The sequence below is a fragment of the Apaloderma vittatum genome, unplaced genomic scaffold, assembly GCF_000703405.1.
Source record: "Apaloderma vittatum isolate BGI_N311 unplaced genomic scaffold, ASM70340v1 scaffold17580, whole genome shotgun sequence".
In the NCBI taxonomy this organism is placed as follows: domain Eukaryota; kingdom Metazoa; phylum Chordata; class Aves; order Trogoniformes; family Trogonidae; genus Apaloderma; species Apaloderma vittatum.
In genome coordinates, this window is record NW_009695215.1 from 10325 (window position 1) to 20498 (window position 10174).

General features: G+C 43.1%; 1 protein-coding gene across 1 annotated transcript in view; it reads right to left on the bottom strand.

Moving 5' to 3' along the window:
- Positions 1-491: 491 nt before the first annotated feature.
- DCAF10 (DDB1 and CUL4 associated factor 10) overlaps positions 492-10174 on the bottom strand; it is an 11936-nt gene continuing 2253 nt past the window's right edge. Inside the window, exons 3-7 of the mRNA XM_009870581.1 lie at positions 6095-6292; positions 5588-5790; positions 4338-4448; positions 2999-3144; positions 492-860 (exon numbers count right to left, since the gene is read on the bottom strand). Of these exons, the coding sequence (XP_009868883.1) occupies positions 492-860; positions 2999-3144; positions 4338-4448; positions 5588-5790; positions 6095-6292 (1027 nt within the window). The remainder of the gene's footprint in view (positions 861-2998; positions 3145-4337; positions 4449-5587; positions 5791-6094; positions 6293-10174) is intronic.

The following is a 10174-nucleotide window of genomic DNA, read 5'->3' on the forward strand; positions in this document are numbered from 1 at the left end:
AAAGCAGTTCATTATCGAGCAATCACCGTATAGTAGTTTTAGCAACAGAAAAGGCCAAGGAAGCATCCATGAGCAAATCCAGCTCCTTTGGAACAAGGAGCTGTCGTACCTGGGGAGCCTGGGCAGGGTTTGGCTGAACTGCTGGCCTTGCCCCCTCTACATTTGTTTCACGTGGCCACCGCAAGTTGCATCAAAGGAAATCACCAACAAGTATTATGGTATAAACAAACCAAACCAGGACAATGACTGAATGGCACAGGATCAGCAGGAGCAGAGGTCTGCCTGGAGGCTGAGAAGGCAGCGCCAAAGCAGACTGGTGGGTGCAGTGTGAGAACGCTCACAGGGCTGGGCTGGAAACTCGTCCGCTGTTGTGTTCAGAGATCGCAGTAACTACAATCTTCTCTGGATTTAGAGGCTTCAGAAAGAACACACTTCAACTAAACTGAAGTAAAAGTCACAACATCTGAAGGTTCTGCTGATGTGAGATGTGCCTAGAACTTTGGCTGATACAGAGAAACACGTCCGCTAAGGCACCCCGAGGCAATCTGACAGTGTGTTGGAGAAAACTTGGTTGTCAGTACCACGTCGTTGTGAGAGTAGAGGGAACGGATTTCTTTCAGGGGACTGGCTTCTTTGGGCAAACAGTCGACCAGTTCGCTGCAGCGTGCGTCAAACCCCAACAAGCGGATCCCAAAGCCATGTGGGGATGAAATCATCCGGCCATCGGGACTGAAGCACAGTTCTTTGATGTAGCCCCGGCCCACATTGGCCTCTTCGATGCAATGAGTCAATCGCAGGGAGCAACGGGGCGAGACAGGGCGCACAGGGGCTCCTTCCTGGAATTCATAGACACAAGTCCACTAAAGAGAGAGGCAGAGAAAGGAAGATTGAAAGGAAAGTAAAACACTGCGAACACCTGTCCCCTCCCGCTGCATGCTGAGTCACGCAGGACCCACCCCACTATTATCTACTCTGCGATAAGCAACTTCAGTGAAACTCTAAAAACAGGCCACTTCCTTGGCATCTCCTCCACGTTGAACTGGCTAAGCAAAACAGCTGTCTAGCATCAAAACTGCTTTTCTAATTAAATGGATGCTAGATAAGATCTTTTAAATCTATTTTTTATATAGAAAGAACAAAGTCTAATCCTTTGGCTAGGCATCTGCTCTAATTTACTAAACATTTAAATAAAATCTACAGTTAAGTAGAACTCCACCTACCATAATTTACAACTGGCCATTGGTATTTTGTGCCCTTAACTTCAAAAGGAAAGAAATCTTCAAACAAAAGGGAAACAGATTTTTTAAAGAATGTTATCAACAGCTTTACAGCAAGCTTGGTACTTGTGAGACAGCCAGGGACTTTAACGTGTAATCTAATCATCTAATCTCAAGTGAAATTCAAAACCAGCTTTATGATAAAGTGTAGAGGTCATATTGAAATGCGCTCTTTCGGCCACAGTACAAAAGAAGTGCTCTTAGTTCTATTCCATGTATTCAACTGAAATAAACACGACGTGAACTATATATGCTAATGAATATTTATAGAAGAGAGTAAGGCAGACACTAGGACTACAGTAAATGATAACTAGGTTAATCGTCACTATCAAGTAACCCAATACAGTATATAAATCTGCTAAGCTTCCATTCAGTCCTCTAGACATCTACAAGAGGTTACCATCACAGAGTGGCTTTCTTAAAAAAACCACAACACACACACACACAAAAAACCACCAAGAAAATCCCGAACAGATAAACAGATAAAAAATGCCAAACAAATAAATAGATAAAAAAAACTCAAGCCCAAACCAACCCCAATTCACATCAGCTATCAAATTAACAAAACTGTTTATTATTGGTCAAGTATTCAAAGAATTCTTGGTGGTTTCGGAAAATAAATATAAAACCTGTGTCTTGAAAACAGAGTGGTCTGCACAACTGTCACACCACTGATCTTGAAATAACCGCAGGAAAAAAAGGTGCTGGCAAGAGGACCACCTGCCGGAATCCAGGTGTCCTGAAGGCTCTGGTTGGGCTTTAAGTTATGAATGAACCTGGAAGTTACTTCTTCAAAAGCTCCCAAACACAACCTGCAGGCTCTTCCCATTTATATACACTCCAAGAAGTTCCTTCATATTTCTGAGTGCCCTACAGACTGCTTGTTTGTCTTAAAACAGCGTCCCAGTGCAACACGGCAACGATTGCACGACTCTTCACAAACAGCATCCAGGGAAACATAACCCAACGCTGGTGCCAGCGATCTGCCACAGCTCCTTTAAAGCACTATTTCGGAACATGAAATCTGCAAGTTAAAGACGACCTGTGGCTGGTCTTATGACTTAGTACTTCAGGTAAAGGTTTGAAATGGATTCTGTCTGGAAGATCATCAACCGCCCCTTTAAGTTGCAGAGTTTTAGGATGAGAACTGGCACTTTGACGTTATATAAATATCACCAGAGTTCATCACATTCCGACCTCTGGTGTGGCACTTTTAAGCAGATGCAGAAACGCGCTGCGGGGTTTTTTCACAGCAGTGTAGAAGCAGCCTCTGGGAAGCGTTCATCAGCACAGCCAGAGCAGTTCACCCCTGGAGCACCAGTGGAGGTAGAAGACATAAAGGCTCTTGAGGAATTTAGAGGAGCTTCTCTGCTCAACTAAAACTACATTAACCAGAACACAACTCTTTAATCTTCTGTCTTATTCAAGTTCAGCACAACTACAGTTTGAAAACTTTCAACAGAGCTGTGAACTATAAAACGTATTCCATCAAAGGGCTGTACAACAGGAGTTCCGAATGTGGGGAACAAGGCCATATGAGATCATTTTTAAAAAAAAAGAGATTTTCATAATCTTGGTATAAAATTAATTCATTTTTAAGCAGAAATAACGAATTTACTCAAATGCAAATTTACCGTGAAACACGGAAATTTCCATACAGTTGTGTGATCAACACATCTTAGAAAAAGCATTTAAAAAAAACTCCCAACAACTTGTTTTACCTCTTGGTCATCTGTATTACTTGAGCACCGCAGAAGCGTAGCCCACCCTTTTGGATGTAGCTGTAGTGATGTAATGCAATTGCCTCGATCTCTTTCTCCAGGAACCTCTGGTGTTAGGACCTCCAAGCTATTTCTAGGTGATCCGCCTAGAAGGGGAAGTCAGTTGTAAGTCTCAGTGAAGTCCACACTTTTATCTTCACCTCTCTCATCAATCTGCTACTGAAAGCAGCTCAAACATGAGATGCTCATATCTGACTGCCAAAAAAAGCTCGAACCTTTATGAAAGGACAAATCTAAGGAGAGGTTATATGAAGAGCTGAAGCTAATGCCAGCGGGCTCAGTCCTGATTTCAGATAGCTTCTTTTTTGAAATTTGCCTTCCAAGACTCGCATTAAATCACACTGTACTGTGAACTAAGACTTAACTTTCACCGTCACCATCAAAACAAAGTCTAAGGAGTGGGGTTTTTGTTGTTGGCAGAGGGTTTTTTCCCAAGGACTACTGCTCTCAAACTTGTAAGATATCCTTTCCAAAATCCTTCCCAAGTCTGTTCAGCTGTATGCCGCTTCCCTCCCTTCTGCCCCTCACCCCTAGAAAGCTTTTCACAGGTAAATCACACCACGACAACCAGGCAAGCCTCATCCTTTTGTAGCTATGTTTAAGGATCCCACAACCACGAGTTGTGGTTACACTTACAGAAAATCGTGTGCCGTTCACAAAGTATTTACCAATTTGTCAGGCTCATGCTGACTCTCTGAAAGCACATCCCAGATTCAGGGGAAACCTGCTAATCACCAGATCACCACTTCCCACAGCTCTGTAGTTAGGAGGACTTGGTTGTAATCAGAACTTCACAAAACATTTTGTTCACATTCAGGACTTGATTGCCTACTTTTTTTCCCATGCTATTGACTCCTCGTGGAGAAACTGCAGACGCATACTCCCATCATTAAGGACAACAAAAACCAAAACACAGCGATGTTTTGCTCTGTTGGTATTGCTTCTTTTTTTCCACCAAAGGTAACTCACACAAATTTTGTTTGATAAAAAACATAAGGAAAAGCGAGCACCTCTATGTAACAACAATAACGTACTAATATAAAAATTTTGTTGCTGTTATCAGAATTGTTTGTGAAAAAATAATTAGATCCCCAGACTTCAGTGTACAATGGTATTTTCTTATTTTAATACTAGTCTAGCAACAGCAATAGGAACACTATGCTTTTAGAAGTCTGAGACAAAAACGCAGTTCTTCACTTCTATGTTCTGGCATCTTCTGGGTACAATGAATCAAAGCCTGTAATTCTTGCTTTTTATTTTTTAAAAAATCTTTTCCTACCTTCTCGCTGAGAGGACCGTGGCATGTGTTTCTCAGACAGTGGACCTGAATCATTCTGGTGACATGGTGAACCAACAGCTCGAGGACCAGACGAACCTGATGATGTTATGTCTGCAAAGAGCATCAGCCAGGTGAACACAAGGGCTAAGCACAGCCCACTTACTCTGCATGTATGTCCTTCACTTAACCTTCCTTAGAAATGTGAAGGGTAAGGGCAAGACATCTTGTTAATAAAAAAGCTCAGTTTATAGCCTAAAAGCACCACTCTGTGCCTCACACGAATAAACTGCACGCACACCAAACTCCACTGGGAGTAAGAGGCAAACTGCATGCCTTCTTTCTTTTGCCCTGTCACTCGTAAAATCATAGAATCAAAAAAGCAGCAGGAAGAGACCTTGAAGATTATCGAGTTCAGCCTTTGTCCCAGCCCTATCAACCTAATAAACTGTGTCCCCCAGTGCAACATCCACCCATCTCTTAAACCCCTCCAGGGACGGTGACTGAAACCCCTCCCTGGGCAGCCTGTTCCAATGGCTGACAGCCCTCTCAGTAAAGAAATTCTTCCTAATATCCAACCTGAACCTCCCCTGGCACAATTTAAATTCACTTCCCCTCCTCTATCACTCTCCACTAGGGAGAACACACCAATCCCTACCTCGCTACAACCTCCCTTCAGGGAGAGCGATGAGGTCTCTTCTTCTCTAGGCTGAACAGCCCCAGATCCCTCAGCCCTTCCTCGTACCACTTGTGTTCTAAGCCCTTTCTCAGCTCGGTAGCTAGAAGCTACCCCCAAATGGCAGAGTTTCTGTCAGTGTTTTGCTCCGTTACTGCCACAAAGCAGGAAAAAGCAAGCAGTGCAAATTCCGAGCACCAGATTCTTCCATGTCTGCTGCCAAGAGCAACCACACCACTCTTAACAGCTGCCACCAGTAGCCGCTGGAGTTCATACAAGCCCACTCAGCACCAGCTAACAGGACCAAGGGCAGTAGATACGTAAAGCTAGAGAATGCCAGCTCAAGGCAACAAAATTCCTGCAGCGATACCAAAAATCATCCTAGATACTCTGCCTGAGTCAGGGCATACTGCTCATCACTACTAACGTGTGTGACCTCCGAACAACAGAGCAGCTACCGCACTGGCAAATTCCTTGGCAGAATCCTTTCAACTCCAGCGCTGCCTTCTTTTCCTAGTATGTGCCATAAAACACCTCTAACACAGACATTGCCACAGACTTTTCCATGAGCATTCACCTGAACTCGATGTGGTCCTCCTAGCTCTTAAAATTGGGTAGCTGCCAACCTCTAAAGATTTGTTTAGATCAAGGTCATGCAGAATCAGAAGATATCCGGAGGAGGTTGAGATCAACATTTTCGAGCAGTCTGGCGTCAGCCTCATTCGCATAAGAAAACGAGTGTGAAAAAACTTTTTGTGGGGACAACCATCTTCTGTGCACCTGGACAGTGAAAAAAGCACAAGGAACTGCAATGAGCTTCAACTCAAACCTTTAATAATGTCCACAAGAATCCAAGATCTGCTAAACATCCTTGCTCATTCTAAAACTTTTTCTGAGTACTGTCTTTTCGCTACTAGACTAGTACCTTCTAAAGGTGATGTAAGTTCTTGAGAAGGGCAAAAAAACTAATCACAATATTTAAGAATGTCTTACAGCACTGTACAAAGATGCAGGTTTTCTGTCTTGTACAGAACTCTGTCTTTGTGTGTTCTACAAACATAACTGCATAAACACAGCCACATACCTGTTCGTGTCCCAGATGATCACATTTCCATCAAACCCTGATGTTACCAGTAATCTTGTGTTGGTATCATACTCGATGTTCTTGACCCAGCTGGTGTGACCATGCAAAGTGCACACCTTTGTGTTCAGCTTTCTCAAATCCCAAAGTGCTATTGTAGTGTCATCAGAACAAGTCGCAAACAGTCGATTATCTAGAAATCTGGAAATGGGGGAGAAATACTGTTGCTGCTAAGTGCCCTTTCTCATTTAAATAAGCAGGAATTTAACACAGAAACAGAGTGGTCACACAAAAAAATCCCCAACGATACAGCACATTACTTGCCAATAAAACAGTTTCATTAAAAGCCACTACTGTTGCGATATAAGCCAGTATTATATTTGTAGCAGCAAATATATTTGTAGCAGCAGCAGAAGCCACAGCAATTCTCTTTATTCCAGACTACACAAGATTCTACAAGCTTGTAATTAACCAAACCCTGCTCTTCTTCACTCTCATCTCTGCCCACACATACACCCTTGTTCTTCCTCTATTATTCTGTAAATCTTCCTCTCTTGCCCACCACAGACATAAGCTCCCTGCACTCAAAGAAGGTTTTTCAAATAAAGACTGCCTCTTGTTATTCCTAACCAAAGGCACATGAAATTAGGCTTTTCAAATGCACAAAAGCAGGTACAGATACCAAAGTGGAAGCTGTTGGAGATTAAAACAGGTTACTTGTAGAATATCAGAACCGATTGTGTGATCGCTTAAAATTAGGATGAATTGAAACTTGCTCTGTCTTATAAGTGATGCTGCTCAGCATGAGCAGCCAGACTTACTGAAGCCTTAGGCCCAGACTGGGGACTTTTACCCAGGTACTGATGAGCTCAGGCTGAAGAAAAGTCCGGAAACCAATGCTAAGTGAGAAAAAGAATCATAGAATGGCCTAGGCTGGAAGGAACCTTAGAGGTCATTTTAATCCATCCTTCCTGTTGCCAGGGACACCACCTCTCGACTAGATCAGGCAACACGTGGGGAGCAACCGGGAATTGAACCCGCGACCTTGGCCTTGTTAGCGCCACGCTCAACTGACTGAGCTAAGATCAACTACACCCTCTAGATAAGAAAAGAATGCCCACCTGGAGAGAGGGAAGGGCTCCAGTGAGGAAGGAGCAGACCCCAGACCCAAATATTACTACTGGACTGAACCGCCGTGTGAGGGGAGGTGAGCTGGGATTGTGATGGTGGAATTGCCGGGGGATTTCTGTCTTCTGGGTCCATCTCGGGGGGTCCCATCTCGAGCTGGAATAACCCGACTCTGTGGCAGAACCCAGGGTCCAAGCTCTTCTTTACAGTCGGGGCTGAGCCTGGATCCAGCGGCACCGAGACTCCTCTCCCTGAGGAAGCTCAGAGAGCAAGGGGGTCCAGCCAGACCCTCGCCACTCAGCAGGAGGGTCTTCCCGGGCTCTTCTATTACAGAAGTGCAGAGCACTGTTTAAGATGAGAATTTCAGATCATCTTTGGAAATAGCAGCTGCACAAATAGCAGAGGCCACCCAAATTTACGGACTCCTTCAACATATATTTGAGATGTCAGTGGTTTGAGTCTGAAACACATGAAATTCTGTTAACTCGAACTACTGCAAGAAAAGCAAGACAGTACTCACAGGGGTCTGTATTTCACAAGATTTACAGACCTGCAGTTCTACAGAACACTTCTCTGCATCAGTGAATTTGTATCACATATGCACTGTGTATGTTCTGCACTTAGAGTTACGCTTCTGCTTTCTTTAGAGATACAGGCTCGTTACTAATGTGATATTGGGAGAAGATCATAAAGTAGAAAAGAATAAGGGTCATACTAGTTGGATTACTACACTGATCAGGTTACACTTAGCCTGTGCAGGTGGTGATCCTTTATCACGATAATCTCTGGTCTTCAGCCAAAATTCAATGGATCTATCCCTCCTGCCTGAAATAGCATGAGATGCTTGAATACCTTCAGGTGATTACAGAAGGAAAGAGTATCTCATGTACAAACACTCCATCAGACAGAAGGGGACAAAAGGTCTGGAACCAGCACTAAAAAGGCATCACTTGGTAATAAATTGAGTCTAGAGATTACTGAAGCAAATGCAAGACTCTTCAGAAACACCAAGTGAAGACAAGACTTTGTTTGAAAGCATACTTCGACAAGTTACTTGGTCTACTGAGAAAATCAGTCGATAAAATTACTTACTTTGCATTGCACAGATCAAAATTTATCACACTCGGTTCCCACTGCAATTTATGCACGCCCTTCCTTCTAAAACACCAAAGTATATTGGTGTATGCTTGGAATTCAACCCTGATTAAGGCATAAAAGAGAAAATAAAACCTACCTCAAAACCACTAGAAGCAGCTGCACATGAATACCAAGGCAAGACTGATCTACACAGAGACGTGTGGTAAGTTACCCCTAGAAACAGCATTGTATCTTTTAGACTTAAACCAGGCTACATCATGTAAAAATAGCAACAACTCCAATGAAAAATAACCATCTACAGTGAGAAAAATTCAACATTTCAGATTTTCAAGGTGAAAGTAAAGCAGAACACACCTCTTGCCTGTATAAATCCATTATTTGCTACAGGCAACCCTGCCTCACATCTGACGAACAGGTTTCAGAAGAAATAGACAAGGGAGATACAAATGGTACTGAACACCTTTCATATAGGGAACAACCAAATAGGCTAGGATTCAGCAAACTGAAGGTGCATGTGACTCAGGCATATAAACCTAAGAGACACACAGAAAGTAAATAGAGAATAAGTGCTCCTTGCCTTCCCACTTAAGAAAAAAACAACAAAACCAAATACCAAGAGGGCCTCAAACTAAGCTAGCAAGTTTTAAAAAAATACAAAAAAAACCCCCAACCCTACACAAAACACATTAGTGCCATGGTGCTCTGCCATGGAAGAACTTAAAGAAATATAAAAATCTGACCAAAGTCTGGTGGAAAAAAAAATGTCTGCTTCAGATGATTACACACAAATTCTCAGTGACTGGGAGACTCCAGGAAGAGGACCTCTATCTGCTTCCCTGTTCAAACACACATCTGAGGCATCTGCTATAGGGCACAGCACTAACGGTATTTATTTTCAGTGCTTATTACAAGGAATTTCTGTAGTACTACAGTGACTGAAGTCCTGCGCATTAAGCAGAAGCAATACTCCAGGCAACGCTGTTAGAACCATGCATTTCAGAATATCGTTAAGTTCCTTGTAACTAAGTTTATAACAACAACGAATGGGGACATGCAGGAAAACACACGAAAAGGATGCTGATGCTGTGAAAAACCAAAATCAGGACTCAACAGTCTGGGTGACTATTAAGCAGGTATTCTTTAGGGCAGCGCTGGACGCACACGGGACCAGGTCGCCTAATGTGCGTAGCTTATATGCAGGTTATACACACACATTCACAATATTTCTGAGAACTTATTGACATATTCATTATTTTCTGAGAACTCATTACCATCCACTCCTGCACGCACATTACAGTCTCTTGGCGGGCTTCAGAGATATCTGGTGGTCATTTACTTCATCCTCCTCTTCATCCCCATGTTCTTTTGGTGAGCTATAGCCTGTACTCTCTGTTCTTGCTGACAAGCAAGGTCTGCAGTCCTGAGGCACCCTGTGCCTGTGTATCTCACAGCAGCCTTGCATTCCGTTCTTGGAGATGACTCCCGCTCAGGGCATGACCATGTGCGCACACGTCCATCTCACAAGGCCATCATTACACAGTTCACTGCGGCTGCTTGCTAAAAGCCTTTTAGCTAGGAAATGTCCATCAGGCCCTCGCTTCAATGACAATATCATACAAAGACGGAATAAAGCTTTACGAAGATTTTTCAAAGGAAAGCAGAAAGTTTACTCCATGTTCCTAGGAAGTAACTTTGGTGAAAAGCAGTAGATCTGAAAGTTATCTGCTTGGAGGTAGTAATGATATTTTTATGCCCATCAAATACACCAAGAAAAGACATTTAAGGACCAGGAACAGACCTGCAAAGCCTCACAGGCAGCCCAAGTGGAAAGAAAGAAGATCCACTGAATAAGAGGAA